This window comes from Anastrepha ludens, chromosome 2 (assembly GCF_028408465.1).
Source record: "Anastrepha ludens isolate Willacy chromosome 2, idAnaLude1.1, whole genome shotgun sequence".
Taxonomy (NCBI): domain Eukaryota; kingdom Metazoa; phylum Arthropoda; class Insecta; order Diptera; family Tephritidae; genus Anastrepha; species Anastrepha ludens.
The window spans coordinates 145910976-145929680 of NC_071498.1; the positions used below are offsets into that span (position 1 = coordinate 145910976).

The following is an 18705-nucleotide window of genomic DNA, read 5'->3' on the forward strand; positions in this document are numbered from 1 at the left end:
CACCACAAATAAGAGGAGGAGCTCGGCCAAACACCCAAAAAAAGGGTGTACGCGCCAATTATATATATATATACATATCTTTAAGAATACACACAGAAAATTTAATTTTACACGCAATATGAAAAGGCGTTTCTGAGTGCTTGAAAGTACAAGGCAAACTTTAAACGCGTTTTTTTTCAAACTGCTGCTTTCAAAGTCGGTGACCAACATTACTCGAAAACGGCTAACACGAGGTTCTTAAATATATTTTTTAGTAATTAATCGACGATTTTTTCTCACCGATAAAATTTTTTTTTATAAACAATTTAAGGCCGAAACTTTGGTCAAAAATAGTTTTTTTTCTTTTGAGAGACAGCCATTTTGTCAAAAAAAAATTAGTTTGTTTTTCCTTCGATTAATTACTAGATTTAACATTCCTTTAACGTAGGGACGGGCAGCAGCGTGGCACGCTCGCAGCAGAGCGTGCTAGCAAAGTGCTAGATGGGGGGGGCGACAAACTTACATTAGAAGGGTAAGCAATAGGCGTGTACGTATATTAATCACTTCTGAGCAACGCATATGTGTTTGAAAAAAGAGAGTGAAGCTTTGCCAACAGCAAAGTTACCAGATAAGGGGACTTCATTCCATGTTAACGGATTTCGAAGTGTTGATCGTTCATATGAAATAATAAAATGCTTCTGGTTTTTTTTTATTGGATACGCTTCTTTGAATATTAACATCATCTTTGCAAATTTCTATTTTATTTACTTTTATAATTTTTGTAACCAAGAAGCATAGGCGATTTTATAATCAAGAAGTTTGAACATTCGCATGTCAAAGTTTCACAGTTGCTAAGCTATGTGGAGAAAAATTTGTACTGAAAAATCGGTGTATATTTTTCTGAATGGAAAAATTGTCTTCGTTTACATATAAGTATGTATGTATGTATATCGTATGTTTTTATGTTAGTGCATTTTTTTAAAGAAGTGCTGGTCTTAACAGCAAACAGTAATCTCAACCAGCCATGTTTTATTAAAACAACGCATTTTATACATATAATGTTGTTAAAAAGGACAATTTATACATGTTTCCATTAAAAAATAGAGGATTTTTTCAAAAAACATTGAGGAAATTATCATAGCAGAGTGGGTATTCTTGGTGAATACTTAGTTGCTCTCAAATTCAAATCACACGCATATGGCAATGCGCACAGTATGACAAAGTACACAAAAATGATTAGAGAAATTTGTTTGCATCCGCTCATGGATTTCGCACCATCGGTGGCAACGCAAACTACTTTTCGCCATGATACACCCTTGCGTTCAGTACATTCATTAACACATTGAAATAAATCTTCACCTTTAGTCGTCCCTGTCACTGGAATAATGTCCAAAAGTTCTTCACATATATTTAGGTGGGCATCAACTCCTCGGATAAAAATCGCTAATTGGGCTATGTCGGATATATCTGTACTTTTGTCAATTGCCAATGAAATCGCTGTGAATGATTTTATACGCTCTTTTAACTGCGATTCTGTAATTTCCGCCATTTCATCTACCCGTCTGCTTATAGTTCTACGAGATAAGGGGACAAAAATCCTACTGCTTTTAATATACAAAACTTCACCAATTCGCCATCCGGAAATGCACGATTCTCACGAACAAGGTTTAACGCGATTTCATAAGTTGCACGCTTTGCATCTACATCGTAATCTTCGCTTTCCTAAGAAATTAAAAAAAAAAATTTTAATAATTTCAATTTTTCCGACCTTCTGTAATTTGGCACATCGAATCGGGCTCTTCGTTTAGACTTAAGGATTTGTATATACTTTTCCTTTCTTTTCCTACATATTCATCATAATCACTCCTGTGCAGCTCATAATGTCTCTTTATGTTAAAAACCTTACACACTACACGTTTTTCACATACAAGGCATTGTGATTCTCCGTCTACATATTTGCATAAAAAAGTTACACTCCACTTCGCTGAACCAAATGTTTTATATTTAATATTTTATTTAACTTTGTATATCTAAATTAAAAGTTAAAACAGAGTAATATATTACACATTAGAAATAAATTTAGGTTTTTGTCGGCAGTTGAACACTGTGCACTTTGTTTTGACGTTCGCCGTTTCAAATTTTTAAATAGAATTTTCAGCACTTTCACTGCATCCACACCATACAAATACACTTAATATTAGTGGTTTTTTATGCGACAATAATATGTAACTTACGGTCTCAAAAAATATCGTCGAAAAATGAAGAAATCACGAAAAAACTAATTTTATTTATGAAATGTCAAAACTTATGAGTAAGAGTTGCCGCAGTTGTTAAATGTGGGAATCAATTCTGGGTATTGTTGATTTTATTATTCATAATTTATATACATAAGTGTATACTCATAGTTGTTTATTTTTATTTGCAGTTGTGCATATAAGAGTGTATTGGATTTAGATGGGCGAAATTAGTTATCAATCCACTTTTTGTGAAAAATAAAAGAAAAAATGGTATCATTCAGTAGCTAAAAATTCTGAAAAATTCGACAAACTTCGGTAGCTGAAGAGAGTTTGCAGTTTTATAAAGTAATTTGCTAAAAAATTGATTTTCTGGATATCTTAGCTCAATTTAAAAAAATATATCCGATCTCAAAAACCATTTAAGTAATCATAACATAAGTGTGAATAATTTACAGATTCGTCAGTATATGCCGTGATCAATATTATTGAAGATTTAACTGACATTGCTTTCCAATATGTAAGATTTTAATTTAATCTCAAATTAAATATTTTCAGAGGCTTTAATCTTCTTTACATCTAGCAATTAAAAAACAGTACTACGCGAACTTTTGAAATGTTTAATTGCTTGTTTATTGTTGTTCATTCTCTTAATTCATTATTATAATAGAAAGTGTAATATGTATTAAATTTAGTTATTGAAGAAAAATGTACCAAAAAAACCTATTTTTTTAGAAATTTGTTGATATGAAGTTAAAGTTGGCATCCCTGGTAAGAATTCAAGAACAATTGCTCTCTCATTCAGGGTACAAACACAGACACAACTCGCTCAATTTTTCTGTTTCTTCCCTGTGCTTTGTTATCCCCCTTCACCTAGCACTTTTACGCACGCAGAAGCACACGCTGCTGCACAGTGCAAATGTGCTGAGTTTGCCCATCACTACTTTAACGAAATCTGTTGGTTTTTTAATTTCAGAGGATCCAGTTCAGAGATATAGTGGGCACCGCAAACCGTCTTTTTTGAGAGGAGCTTCCGGAGATCTGCTGTAGCTCCTTTCCAAATAAATATTTTTACTAATACTAAGTCTTAAAATACAGCAAAAAGATAACATAATATATGACTAATGAATTTAAAAGTTTTTTCAGAAAAAATTCTGAAAAATTCGCTTTTTTTCGGCCCTCTAACTGTATATAACCCCTTAACCGTTAGAGTTGAGCACATATTCCTTAAGACTGAAGAACAAATATGTAAGACTAAAGAAAATCTATTTAAAACAGCAATAGACTAGACAGACGATGGTGTTAATCGAGATTAACGACTTAATTCGGATTTATCTCAGAAAATAAGAGCAACTAATGCGGATTGACAACTAGACTTAGTTCTCATAATTGAAGTAGATTAGAATAAAACGATCGATGGCAACATTGCCGAAAAAGGACAGTTAATATATTATGTGAATGAAAAATAATGAAACTTTTCAAGCGAAGAACAAGAAAGGCTGAAAACAATTATTGAATCATTAAAATTCTGGAAAATGTGATGAGCACATATTTTTAAGTATTTTATAGCATTTTTGTTTTATTTTTAAATTTAAAAATGTGATTTTCCAATTTCAGATGACATGTAGAAAGGAACAAAATGGCAGCTAATACCCGTAATTGTCGCCTGCGATCCGTCTTTTACTGACAAAACTATCCAAAAAACATATCAGCTGTTTACTAATCCACGTAACAACCATCTGTCACATTACTATTTTCATCAGATTAACTGCGCCGGTAATCTCGATTAACTACGCCGTCTGTCTAGGCTATAAGATCTATTCTATGGGTTGTGTTACGTGAATAAATCTTAGTATATAGAAATAATGAGGTATCGGGTGGTTGTTTAGCCGCATGAGAACTATCAATATCGATAACTATGGTTTGAAAATGCACAGGTCATGATAATAGCAAACTGTGTTAACATTTCTGTTTAGTAAAGTTTGGCAAATTATCGTTAATCATTTAACGTTATAACAACGCTTCCAAATAGTGGAAATTTGCTTTGAAAAAAATAAATCTCTTCGCGAAGTTCATACATCACTTCGTCCATTCTACGTACGATTTACACGCTGGCGGATCATCGGCCCTTATTTCTTTCGAAATGAGGAAGGAGCTGCCATTATGGTAAATGGCAAGCGCTATCGAGCCCTGCTAACAGAATTTTTGTTTCCAAAAATTAATTAGCTAAACATCGACGGCATCTAGTTCCAACAAGATGGCGCAACTTGCCATACAGCGCGCTTAACAAACGATTTATTGCAATATTCAACCCACCATTGACGCCATGCGGTCAGATTTATGGGAAAAAGTACCCAAAAATTGGACTGATCAAATGGACTATGTAGCTCGTAGCCACGGCGGACATATGCCAGATATGATACTCAGAACATAAATGACATGAAATGATCTACCAGTTTATAAAACAAAAAATTCTTCCAACAATATTTCTGTTTCGTATTAGCGTTGTAAGTTCTCAAGCTCTTAAAAAAACCCCCGATATATACTACTCGTAGAAACCATCGTTTCATGCAGTTTTCGTTGAAAAACTTGTGCTGTAGCAACGATATTACACACGTTTTTAACGCTTTCCATACTTACAAATCATCTGGTTTTCGTCCAGTCTGTAGCCACTGTTTCAAAAGGTATTCATAATAGGAATCGCCACGTGCGCCCAATGAAATTGTAGCGTAATTTCTAAACGTGCCTGTGTTGGCATTTATAAATATTGGTACTAAACCACTGGTTTTCTCCAGCGTATGTACCTTCTTGTTGACTGCATGGGATACCTGTAACGGAAATAGCGATAGCAACTATTATTTCTATCAGTTTTAAGTTTGTGTGCATACTTTTTCGTAAATAGGTATTTGGGAAGAACGACTAAGATCACGAAATTCCAATTGTATGGTAGTAACCTCGCTGGTCGAACTGTCCGGAGACCATTTGGGCGAATGTGCAGACATTGAAGCAAGATTCACATCCGAATATGGTATGCCAGAAGCGGAGAGAAAACACGGCAACATACGATTGCCCAATTCGATCTGTTGTCAAAATCATAAAATGCATGAGAGTTGAGTACATAAACGCACACACATAAACATATATCGCGTTCAAGCACTCACCGATTTGATTAGGAACATTTTGTCACCACTCAAATGATAAGCCGACAATAAGCCACCCAGCACACGAATTGTCACCTCAAACAGATTCACATCGCGATTGATGTCAAATGTAAGAAAATTGCTGACCCACTCACGTCCTTCATTGAATTCTGTGAAAATAAAATACAAAGGATTCAATTTTTCAAAATAATAATAATGTTGACCACCTACCATCCTCTAAGCCCATTATGTACATGGTGTCCAAAGAGTCGACGATGGTCAAACCCAAGCCGAACCAATCGTGCGAGCCCTGTGATAACGGCTTCAAATTGTCATGACCCCAAGCATACTTTTTATAACCATTCCAGGAGTGTTTGAAAGCTGCAACAACAGCAGTCTGGCGCTCATTTGTGGCGCCGTGGAAATGTTGTTTTTGTGCCAACGTAGAACTATCCAATTTATCGGCATAGTCGGCAATTAAAATGTTATCGGTGCCGGGAACCGCACGCGGATTTAGCACGGCCGCTTCCAAAGCAGCACGATCATCATCTTCAACGCCCGATTGAGCATCAACGGCGGGACTTTCAATGCGATTGTCATTAAGGTTAATCTCTTGTATACTTATTTTATTTGGGACATCAGCTAAGGGACCCTGCAAAAAGTTTGACTTCTGATTTTTTAATAATTCTGCGCCACTATCGATGCCATCACCAGTTTTTTGAACACGATTGGGTAAATCGAGCACGTTAATCTACAACATAAGAATTTAAACAAAAAATATTAAAATATTTTTTTTAGAAAATAAATCATGGGATTGATCAAAAATACAAAATTGATATTCTATATGTTTAGATATATTTTCATTCATATGCAAGAAGTACTAGACAACATAAAGCCAAAAGTGAGAGCTTCCAAAACAAAAAATAAAAAATACCCCTTCCGACATGATTTCAGAGTTATAAATTTATTCTATTTATATTTAAATTCTATTACAAGTTAAGTCCGTTATATTTAATTATTATGATTTTTTTTATTAAGTTAGTTTTATTTAATCATGTGAATATTAAAAAAAAAAAAATTTTAATTTTCATTCGAAATGGTCACTATTTATTTTACACGCCTTCAAATGAGGCCATTCAGCTAATGCAGCACGCACGAGATCCATGGATGTTGACATCGCTGCTCGCACCAAATGTTGTTTGAGACTCTCTAAATTTCTGTGAGGAGGTCGACAGGCCATGTTCTTCAATTCTGACCGCAAACTGTACTCCAATGGATTCAGATGTGGGTGGTTTTTGCCTCATGGACTGGAGCGGAATCTTTTTGCAAAATACACCGCTGTCCATTAAAGAGAGTACTGCTCAAGTGCTTCACCACGCCTTCTAAGACATCCTCCTGGTACACATTTGCCCTGTCTCAACCCCCTTTTCGCAGAAGAGAAGTAACGCCTTACAATTTAACGATAATTGTTATCGTATTTTTTTTTTTTAACAATTTTAGGCATTACCAATTCCAGAATGTATAAAATACTTATAAGTCTCCACGTCCATACCGACAAATCAAGACGAACTTTACATGGCATCTCTCTTCTTCTTCTATTAGCCAATCTTTTGCCATACTTTTCTGCGTTTTGCTTTTGCTCTCTTTCCCTTTTTCTTTCTGATTAAGCATAAATAACAAACATTGCAATCGCATCATCCGCGTTTTTACTATCCCTCTTTACGTGATCAGAACAAAATCACATATGAGCGGTTCACCGTCAGTGGCAAACGACAGCGAGCATGCTCGCTAGTGTGTTCGTCGTCTGTAGCCTACTTTAATCAATTAGAATAACTAAGTACCTTTTGCAGATGCTTTGAGAAATCGTAAAAAAACTAATTCAACAAATAAATTTAAGAAAAAAAATATTTTCTTTTAATCTACAGTATCTTTTTATCACTCGCTAAGGAGATTTGAAGGAGTAGTATTTTATAGCGAGCAGACAATGGGTAGTAATCCTAAACTGCCAGAGGAGCACTCGAACGTTGATTTCAAATTTTTCTGGGAAAATTGTTTTTTTTTTATATTTTTTCTAAATGTACAAATATTTAATACAATTTAATATCGTTCCGGTGAATATGGTGTTTTCAAAGTCGGTGACCAATATTACTCGAAAACGGCTAAACCAAACGGCATAATTAATTGAAGATTTTTTCTCACCGATAAATTTTTTTTTATAAACAATTTAAGGCCGAAATTTTGGTCAAAAATCGATTTTTTTTAGAAACCGCCATTTTGTCAAAAAATGTATTTTGCTTATTCCATCGATTAATTACTAGATTTTACATTATTTTAACGAAATCTGTTTGGTTTTTTAATTTTAGAGGATCCAGTTCAGTCTGTGTGAGAGAAGCCCCCGGAGATCAGCTGTAGCTCCTTTCCAAATAAATATTTTTACTGATACTAAGTCTTGAAATACAGTTAAAAGTTAACATAATATGTGTGCAAATTTATAGATCAATAAACTTAAAAGTTTTCTCAGAAAAAATTCTGGAAAACTCGCTTTTTTCGGCTTTCTCTAACTGTATACGAGGGGTGCCTTTTATATTTCGGGATTTGGCAACCCTGGTGTTGCAATCTGGCAACTGACAGCTGTATCGCAAAGTTTGACATTTTTTGGCTTTTACGTACTCAGAACGTTTTGAAATACCAGCGCTATTTGTGTTGTTTACAGTAACTTAAAAGATTCCTCTCGGTCCAAAAATGGAATTAAATCATGAACATTTTCGTGCGATTATTTTTTACAACTTTCGACGTGGATTAACTCAGCAACATTGCATGGATGAACTTAATTCATTTTTTGGCGATGAAACTCCATCAAGGACCAGTGTTTATCGATGGTATGGTGAATTCAATCGTGGTCGTAGTTCACTCCAAGACGAATTTCATGAAGGTCGTCCAAAATCAGTTGTTGTTCCGAAAACCATTGATGCTGTGCGCGAACTGATATTGCAAGATCGTCATGTGACCTATCATGAGATTGAGACAATCTTAGGCATTAGTGGGACCAGCATACATTCAATATTGCATTTTGAACTGTCACATTTGACTGTCAAAAAAATTTGTTCGCGTTGGATCCCACACAATTTGTCAATCGCTCAAAAAAAGGCTCGTGTCGATTGGTCGAAGGAAATGCTCAAAAAATACGATCGCGGGGCTTCGAAACACGTCTATGACATCGTGACAGGTGATGAATCATGGATTTACGCGTATGAGCCCGAAAGTAAACAGCAGTCGACTGGGGTGTAGTATGGGTGTTTCAAGATGAGCCAAATCCAACAAAAGTTGTTCGCGCACGAAGCACTTCCAAGCAAATGGTCGCCTGTTTTTTCGGAAAAACTAGACATGTCGCAACCGTACCACTAGAACAACGCAGAACAGTAAATTCTGAGTGGTACACAACCATTTGTTTGCCAGTTGTCTTCCAAGAAATTAGGAAAACCAATCGCCAAAGACGGATCACTCTTCACCAGGACAATGCGAGCTCTCACACATCGGCTCAAACAACTACATTTTTGAGCACCCAAAACATCGAATTAATGGGTCATCCGCCGTATAGTCCTGACTTGGCACCGAATGACTTCTTTTTATTCCCGTACGTAAAAAACAAACTGAGAGGTCAACGTTTTTCGACTCCTGTAGAAGCGGTTGCGGCATTCAGAATGCATGTTTTGGAGGTACCTCATTCAGAGTGGGCAAAAGTGCTTCGACAATTGGTTAAAACGCATGCAAAAGTGTATAGATCTTCATGGAGAATATTTTGAAAAACAATAAAGTGATTTTCAATGATTAAAATTTGTTTTTGTTCTCTAATCCCGACATATAAAAGGCACCCCTCATATAACCCCTTAACCTAATTATGTTCACTAAATTTTTTGCGTAATTATCGAAAATGTGGCTGTTGACAGAGTTTACTATTTAAACAGTATGCGAAAGTCATTTATTTTTATTTATGAAAATTGTATAAACAAAAAAAAACACTACACCAACACTAATAAGGAACACGAGAAAAGGAGTTGCTACCTTTTCTAGCTAAAAACGCAACTGATGTGAAGAATTACTAGATTGTGTTGGCTGTTTTGTTGTTATATGGAATTTATTTAGTGCACTAAATTAATTCGCATGAGCAATGAAAAATGAATTACTTTTAAAATTTGTCTGTGTTTTCATATAGTTCATATTTTATTGCTTTGCAGAATTTGTATACTGGTTATTTAGTTGATTTTGCAAATAGCCTAAGTAATTTAAAGCCTAAAAAATGCTTTTTTGTGCCAGTACAAAACTTAAGACTCATAATATAATAAATTTTCAATATGCAAGACCAAAAAAAGCCGCAAAAACATATATCTCAAGAGACAATATTTTTTAATTAACTCAAAGACAAACACTTAACACCCCTAAAAATTTCAGGGAGCTGCAAAAATAGACAGGCAATTATTTTTGAAACTAAATAGTTGTAATATGACAAATCTGATTATACATATATAATATTATAAGAGTAGTCAGGACATCGTATTTTAACTGTTCTATGAAATGAATCAAGTGGTCATTACTTTGAAATGTATATTAATTACGAAAACTTAAAGATACATGAAATTAAATGAACAAAACTTAGCTTTAAAATTTGAATTCTATAGCATTCACGTCCGCGAACGGGTTAATTATCTCGTAACAAGAAACACATGACTTAGGCCACTTTCAAAATTGGGTCAGGTTAATAGCATAGTATTAGATAGGAATTACATTGCCTGTGACTTTAAAGTAAAGCGTTTTGAAGCTTATCAAAAAATGTCTTGTATGAAACCAATGCGTTTAATGAAGTGTTGTCAAAGATAAAAGCATTGTTTCTTTCTGCCTATCATATGATTATTTCGGATATTTCAACACAAGCACGTGAAGTGAAGATGTAGTTTGAAAATGAATGCTTTTCAACCACCCAGGCAGCGTGGCTCGCGGGCTTGTCCCTTCAAACCACCTCGACCACACAAAAGGTGGCAGCAAAGTGACCCAATGTTTGTAATTTGATTTCTGTTTATATATAATTTTACACTATGAATTAATACATATTATTAAATTGTAAATTTTTGACATGCGCTAACATGCAAATAAAGTCGCAGTCTTCTTTCAAAGTAAATTGCTAACCATAGCTGCGAGGTTATTTTTTCGTGCACTTTTTATTAATTGGCGAATTCCATATTTAAAGAAATATGTAGTGTTTTTAAGTGATATTTAGTTATGTTTCCTTAGAGTTTTGAAAGCGTAATTGATCTTCTGTAATGAAAACAAAAGTGCATAATACTCGTACTGTTTTCTGGAAAAATAAAATCTTTCAAATGCTTTCAAACTACAGTATCACATTTAATATTAAAAAGAAAAATAAGTCATCTAAAGTTGATAGGTCTGTTCATGAAGCAAATAATTTCTAACAATTGTTACAAATTAACTATGGGCCAAAATGATGTATGCCTGGCTTCGGTCAGCCAGTATAACCTAACCCAACAATTTATCAAGTTTTGGTGTTTATGTATCCAAAAAACTTGCAAAGTAGAGGAAAGTGAGCGAGCAAAATGACATTTCATTTTGAGGGGGGAGGAGATAAAATTGATTCGAAGTCATATATTAAATAGCAATCAGCCAATGTTGTAAAGTTATCTACTTCTGAACCACCGGAGGTATCTTTTGTGTTTTATGCTTGTACATCTTGGTTATTAACTAATTTAGCAATATTTCTATATACATACATACATGCATAGACGGTAGCAATTAAAATATGAACAAAGCTGTGATTGCAACTACAAAACAATTGCTAATGGAATTTTCTTCATCTGACAGCGAGGATGAAGTGGAACAAATTATTGTGGACAAAATGAAATCATAAGCTCGTTATTTTGCATTTTATTTGCTTTATTTTATTTTTTAATTCAATATGAGCTCGCTAAATTAAAAATATTGTGTACTTTGTGTGATTTTTCCCCAACAATTTAATCGGCTGTGCGTAAAACTTGCAAATTGTTACTGGTTTTACGTGCATGTACTTTTTTTGATATTTTTCTCTTTGAGAGCGAGTTATCGAAAATTAAGTTACTGGTAAGTTAACCCTCCGATGTTCGGTGCCTTATGATGCGGCAAGTGCATCATAAGGGTCTGCCCAGACCCATTCAAATAATGTAAGAAATACGGTTTTAAAAATTATTTTATTTATTTATTTGAACGGATTAGTATTAATTACGAAGAGCAATTGGGCTTACAACTACATATATAGTTGCATGGAATATTCATTAAGACATATGGGACGATTACATTTGCTGCAGTTATAACGAGTTTTACGTCGCTTTTTCGAAGAAGAAGCAGCTCAATGGTAGCACGATGACCGTGTTGAAGCAACTTGAGCATATGATTTTTGCTGTGCTGCATCTGATGTCGATGGACATGATTCCGGTACCTAAAAGTAGCGAAATAATTTATTTTAAATTATTAAATATGAATACATGCATACACATATATTTATTCGCGAAGATATATGTAGGTGTGTATATAATTCATACTCACCTTGATATTGAAAAGATTCATTGCTTGTCTTATATGAGCAAACCTCCATACTAATGGGTTAATCGCCCGTTTCGTCATATGGGGGATAACTAGCTGCCGTGCCAATTCAATGGTAAATGAGCGCCTCTTATCACTCTGCTTTGCCGGATTCAGCTCGTCATAGATGATGAATGAGACCAAACCGGCAATATCAAGCATATTATAAAACATTGCCAGTGGCCAACGGTTTGTCGAGCGTTTGCACGAATAGCCAGTCAACATTTAATCCATTGTATCTACCCCCGCTTTAAATTTATTGTAGTCGAAAATTTGATCTGGCTTGAATCCTTTCAATGACGGTAATGGGCCGTGGATAACATAATTACTGGCTTTTCCGGCTTTGCCATATACGAGCACAGAGCGATATTATTATTGTGATAACAAAATAAAGTGCTTTTAACATCACGCTTCGGGTTAAGCAATTCATGCGGAATGAAGATCTTATTTTTTCTTACGGTACCGACGAAAGCCACTCTACGATCCATCAACATTTCTGCCAAGTTGTATGTTGAAAAAAAATTCTGAGCATAAACAGTCTTACCGCTGTCCATATAATTTTCCATCAATTTCATGACGACCCGTTCACCTTGATTCGTTTCTCGCTGGCCACCTGGTGGTTTTCCGGTATAAATTATACCTTTCAAAGGGTAGTTTGAAACAGAGTCACAAATCCACCACACTTTCATGCCATATTTTGCCGGCTTACTCGGAATATATTGGGTGAATCGAGTGCGCCCACGATATGGAAATAACTGTTCATCGACGGTTACATGACAATCCGGAGTGTATGCTTTCTCTAAATTGGCCATCAGCATGAGCCATACATCGTCCAGGGCAGCAGATTTGCTTTGCTTCAACCTCTCAGCACGAGTACCACTGTTATCGAAACGGATGAAAGTAGTTAAGATCTTGAACCGATTCAATGACATAGTGGCCTTATAAATTGGCATATTGTAACTGGGCCACAATTCTTTCGCTGGCTGAGAATTCGAGTGGAATACACCAGCAATAAGTAGCATCCCAAAAAAAGCATACATTTCGTCTTCGTTAGTCATTACCCAAGAACGCTGTTTATTGCTGGGATGCTTTTCATTCCATAGACGAAACGCTTCAACGGCTTTTCTGTTGGTTTCCCGCACAATGATACTTACGATTTCAGGAGACAGCAATAGCTTGAAAAGAGCTTTATGACTCGGTGACGCTCCTTGCAGTGGCCCTTTACGAGTAAAAGTTGTAACATTGTGACAACGAGGGCTTCCAGGTGGTGGAGGATTTGAATTCCACATCTTACCACCTTTCGACCTGTATATAAGGCCCTGGGTAATAGATGTGCTGCATGATTCCATTGTGGTTGAAGCCTGAAGGGCTTGTTTTCATCCAGAACAGCCTCTAGCTCGATTTCCTGTTCTATATCTGATGCTTCACCGAAGTCATCTTCATCTGGAAAATATTCATCATCTTCTACGTTCTTTCTTCAATTTGTGCCTGAAGTCGCTGACGTTCTTCCGGACTCAAATTTGCTGCACTTAGCTTACGAAGCAAACGCGTCATCACATCAACTTCATCCATATTTACTTGTTCCATTTTATTTAAAAAAACACTTCCCACTAATTAAAAAACGCGTGTTCACTTTAATTTTCAAATGTCAACTAAAAAATTATCTCTGCCGCTGCCTCCGCTAACAGTTTAGTTGTTTACACCTAACGGTTAACCAATTTACATGAGAAGCTTATATGGGTATGCACAGACCCATGTGAGCTTAATTAACGAAATTAGTTTAAAATTATTATTTTTACAACAAATATAGCAAAAATATTAATTTTGCTACTTCATTGTGTTTAGCACACTACATTTTAGGAAGTCATGGACTAAGAAGCCTCAGATATTAAAAATAAAAGCTTAATTAACGAAATTAGTTTAAAATTATTATTTTTACAACAAATATAGCAAAAATCTTAATTTTGCTACTTCATTGTGTTTAGCACACTACATTTTAGGAAGTCATGGACTAAGAAGCCTCAGATATTAAAAATAAAAGATCTACATACATTTAAAGATCGAATGGGTCTGGCCAGACCCATATGAACATCGGAACAGGGTTAATGGATAATTTTTACATGAAAAGACCTTATATTGCAACTGGAACCTTAAAATATATATTGAAATGCCTAAGTCACAAATATTGTACAAACTTGGAACTCGTAAAACTCGTCTGACAAAAATGCTCTATTATTCGTATTTATTATTCATATTAAAATATTAGGAAACCACAAATCGATTTTAGTCGTTACATTTAGTTTCAGTTTTGCAAAAGTCCCTATAACTCGAAATATTTTGTTGGTCCCTTGGATTACGAGTTATCGCAGTTCCACTTTACATCGCTTTTGGCGTAACCATACGGAGATTAGCCCAAACAAACAAGTAACCAGATGGAATAAATCAAAAACACAAAGTGTAATTAGAAAGCGGCGTAAGGAAGAGTAGAAAATAAATAAAAAATAGTTTGTTTTTATAACTTCATTTGCATTTAGCTATTAGCCTATAGTAAATATTTAAGCAACTGTGTACCTTATCTCTAAAAATATTGACTTGTCGTTTATTAAATAAACACTTTTCATCACCACGTGAGGTTTGCTTATGTACATTATATACATTTGTTTATATGCTGCTCAAATTGTACAAACCCTTTTGATTGGCGCTGAAGCCTTATTTGATATTGCTGATAGTGCTGTTTGATAAGATAATATGACATTTTATGCACTTATCAGTGTCATCGCTACGCCCCTATTTATTTATATTAACCTATGCACATGCATACTTACATCTTTGAATTCAGGTGCATTATCATGTAACAACGGCATTGGTCGCTGGCCAATTTCGGGTAACACATTGTTATCTATATTATTAACACCGTTCACAACGTCCGCGCTGTTACCATTCTTAAGCGCATTGACAGGTAGCGGCTCATTGCGAACCAGCGCTGAACCAATAGCCGCCTCCCGACTGCCCCGGAACGAAAAAGCGCCATTTATATTAACTAATCTGCCATTCTGAGCATCAATTTGTTCATTATATAAAACGAGAACTAATGTTAAACATGCCGCTAATGTGGCTACTATGATAAGGCTTCGCTGACAACGAGGCAGTTGATTCCAAGACTGTGGAAAATAGTGAAATATAGTTGTATTTTGTAGTTGTAGAATTTGTAATGACGTGCAATATTCGAAGTTGATAAATAAAAAGTGCATACGTACCCTCCGTAAGCTACGTCGTTGGGGCTGTTTAGCAGTGAGACTGTCTTCTTCACTGCCTCCCACACCTGCACCTGACAAAGTTACTGAAATGTGATCGCTTTTTTCCATACCTCCGCAGATTTGCTATTACTATCTTCACACAGCGCTGGCTTTCGCAGCACTACACGAACTCTTTCTGTCCCAGACTACTGCTGTTGTTGCTCACTTTTTCTGGTGCACAAAATCGATTTATTGGTTTCAACCTTAAATTATCACCATCTGCATATTGGCAGCGACTACCTAGCCTGCATGAACAATTTTTAACTTTTGCAAGCTGGCCAATCTGTATAAAAAAATTTAAAACAAGACAAAACTATTTTTATTGAAATCCCATCTAAGTCTACAACACACATAAACAATTTGACAAACACAAACCTTTCTTTGCAACCAATTTCGCTTACTGCTTTTACAATTTGCTTTCTGTCTTTACAAATTTCTTTGCTGCAGAGTTGTACAGAATAGCAGTGAAAAGACATAGTGTACAGGATACAAAAGGTGGCGCCTTGCGTAAATCGCTACCTTATTTTTCTAGATTTTGACAACGAAATGACATCATCTCAGCAGATGAATAAACAGAACGAAGCGAAGATATTTGTTCTTGTTATTCAGAGAATGTCTTGTTAATATTGCCATTTTTATATAAACAAACTAACAAGAAGGAATTGCGGCGTGCTAAATTGTGAGAGCACGAATTATAAAAATATGTACCTTCAAATAAATTTTCTTTTCGTTTTTTGCCGATGACGCCGTGGCAAGAAAGTGTGTGTGTGCGTGTAATTTCTTGTGTTTGGCAGTTTATTTTGCTTTCGCTTGCCCTCATCTTCCCAAACAAGTAATATTTCTTTCTTTTGTTTGTTTATCTGCAGAGATGACGTCGCAGCGAATTCGGAAGGGCAATCTTGTATTCCATCGTTCTTGCGTTTGACTTTTGCCCGAAAATTATCGGCCGAAAATGGTAGCCATTTTATAATCAAAGTAGTTAAAAATATAATATAAACCCGCAGGTATGTAAACCCAAGTCAGCTGACACAATCTATACTACCCAAGGCGCATTCATCAAAGGTGGTGGCACTAGGCGAATAACAATGTTTTGTACGTCGTTTTTGATTGTCGAGGAAAGGATTGGAAAAGTAGAAGACAGCGATTGAATTCACCTTGTTTCGCTCTGGCCTGGACACGGCGAAAGAAAAAAAGCACACCAATACCATTTTTAATAGATTCGCCTGGATATTACCAAAGCATCAAGTAAATGAAAATTCGACAACGCAGAGTTTTTCTGTTGTTGTATCCCAAGGCGAATTGAGTACTGAAGGTGGCGTCTTCCCAAAACAGTTACTTATGTTTCGCGATTTTGACAATTCTGACGTCAGGCTCGTTAATTTCCAGCAAAATCAATAACTTGTTAGCTCAGTATTGAGTGAAACCAATTGCAATTGATATATGCAGGTGTCAATAAAACTAAGTTAATGGCTTTCTTTAATTAGCTCAAATAAGTACTATATTTTTAATTGAATTCCTGGCACTCTACTTGTTGCTTAATTAGATTAAGTTTTTGAAAAATATTCTCAGAAAATGCTTCTGTAAGGTTTTTTTTGGTACGAAAAATGATTTTATTAGATTTATTTTTAATAGCTCTATACTAGATGGCGCTGTAGCTCACTCACCAATGCCAGACGAAGTAATTCAAGCTGGAGGCACTCGAGAATTTGATTTTGCAATCATGTGTATTGAGTGGCAAAGTGATCTGCTTCTTTGTTAGCATTCTCATGACATTTATTAATATATATTTATAATTCCAAAAACATGTAAACTTTGTTGCCGTCACCTTCAATAAATTCGGTTTACACCAGCGAGTTCACCAATACTTTTAGGAAGCGAACAATTCAGAATCGTATTTCTCTCGCTAATTCGAAACTTTAAAATATTCTTATATTATTTCGATAGCATTTCTATGTCCGACCTAGTTTTATCGATTTTTGTGAAGAAGAGAAGAAATGTCAAATGTGAAAGTAAACAAAAATGGATGCTGGCAAGGAAGTTACTTGTTTTTCAGGAAGTGGGTTGTGTCCAAAGCGAATTTATAAAAGGTGATATCGGCAAATCACCTGATTTGTTTTTTTTTTTATTTCGCCGTATCCATGTGGCTGTCAGCATAGAATGAAACTAGATGAATTCATTTTTTCTTTTATACTTTTCCAATACTTTGCTATGACAAACAAACGTACAAAACATTGTTGTTGCTCTAGTGCCACCACCTTTAATGAATATCCCTTGGTTGTGTCACTTTAGTCTCGTTGCACAAAATCGTACATGATTGCCGACTCATCTTAAAACTTGAGCACTTCTCCCATGTCTCTCCTGAAATATAATATCACATATACGCCTAGGTTTTAGAATTCTCATAAAAAAGTTCCTGTATTTGCCTACGTGCTTCCACAAACTTTTGGTTTTCTGTTATTTATTACAAAATATAACAATGCATTTCGCATGGGATCCGCCGTGATCATTTTTTGTAGTCTCAGCCACAATGTACAGAATGCAAAGTAGCCACTCCTTCCAAACTGTTAATCACCTCTCTTCTACTTTATGCGACACACTTGCCAGGCTCCTCTAGGACAGTAGAGACAGGAACAGAACATACTGAAACCCTTGGAATTGTTAACATGAATGAATGCATTATTACTAATGACATATTATATGTTATGTACGACCCTAGTGAAGTTGGCGATGAACAGCTTCGAGCCGCTAAAATCACCTGGTGTTGATGGAATCTTCCCGGCATTACTCCGAAAAGGCATAGACCTGCTTCTAGAACTACTTTATATCGAAGGCAGGAAAGAAGGACCCATTCATCCTAAGTACTTCAGACTAATTTTTCATTTACATTAATTCATGACGACACGCTTATAGGGCTTATCGATTAATTAATTATTATTAGTATTATTATTATTAGATATAACATGGAAAAGAAGGAAACTGTAATATGTTCCACCTTGGATACAGAACGTGCTTTTGATAACACCTCAAATGTAGTCATAAATAGGTGTATAGTTCTTCTTCTTCTTCCTAATTGGCGCAATAACCGCTTATGCAATTTTGGCCGAGTTTAACAGTAGCACGCCAGTCTTTTCTTTCTGGTGTTAACCGGCGTCAGTTGGAAACACCAAGTGAAGACAAGTTCTTCTCCACCTGATGTTTCCAACGCAAAGAACGCCTTCCTCTTCCTCTCCTAGCACCAGCTGATACCGCATCGAATAGTTTTAGAGCAGGACATTTATATCCATTCGGATGGCTGGCTGGGTCAGCGTAGCCGATGGATATTTATTCGATGCACTACGTCTATATCGGCGTAAAGCTCATACAGCTCATCGTTCCATCGCCTGCGATATTCGCCGTTGAGAACGTGCAAAGGTCCAAAAATCTTCGCAGAAT

At 35.6% G+C, this 18705-nt stretch overlaps 1 protein-coding gene across 3 annotated transcripts in view; it reads right to left on the minus strand.

Moving 5' to 3' along the window:
- LOC128855495 (endoplasmic reticulum mannosyl-oligosaccharide 1,2-alpha-mannosidase) overlaps nt 1-15710 on the minus strand; it is a 76056-nt gene extending 60346 nt beyond the window's left edge. For 2 of the 3 annotated variants that reach the window (XR_008453733.1, XM_054090446.1), the window contains exons 1-6: nt 15235-15636; nt 14803-15138; nt 5585-6104; nt 5375-5523; nt 5102-5293; nt 4854-5041 (exon numbers count right to left, since the gene is read on the minus strand). Coding sequence is in view for 2 of the 3 variants with exons in the window: in XM_054090446.1 (XP_053946421.1) it covers nt 4854-5041; nt 5102-5293; nt 5375-5523; nt 5585-6104; nt 14803-15138; nt 15235-15342 (1493 nt within the window). In the remaining variant the exon portion in view is untranslated. The other variant, XM_054090447.1, reaches the window with a different exon arrangement.
- Nucleotides 15711-18705: the final 2995 nt, after the last annotated feature.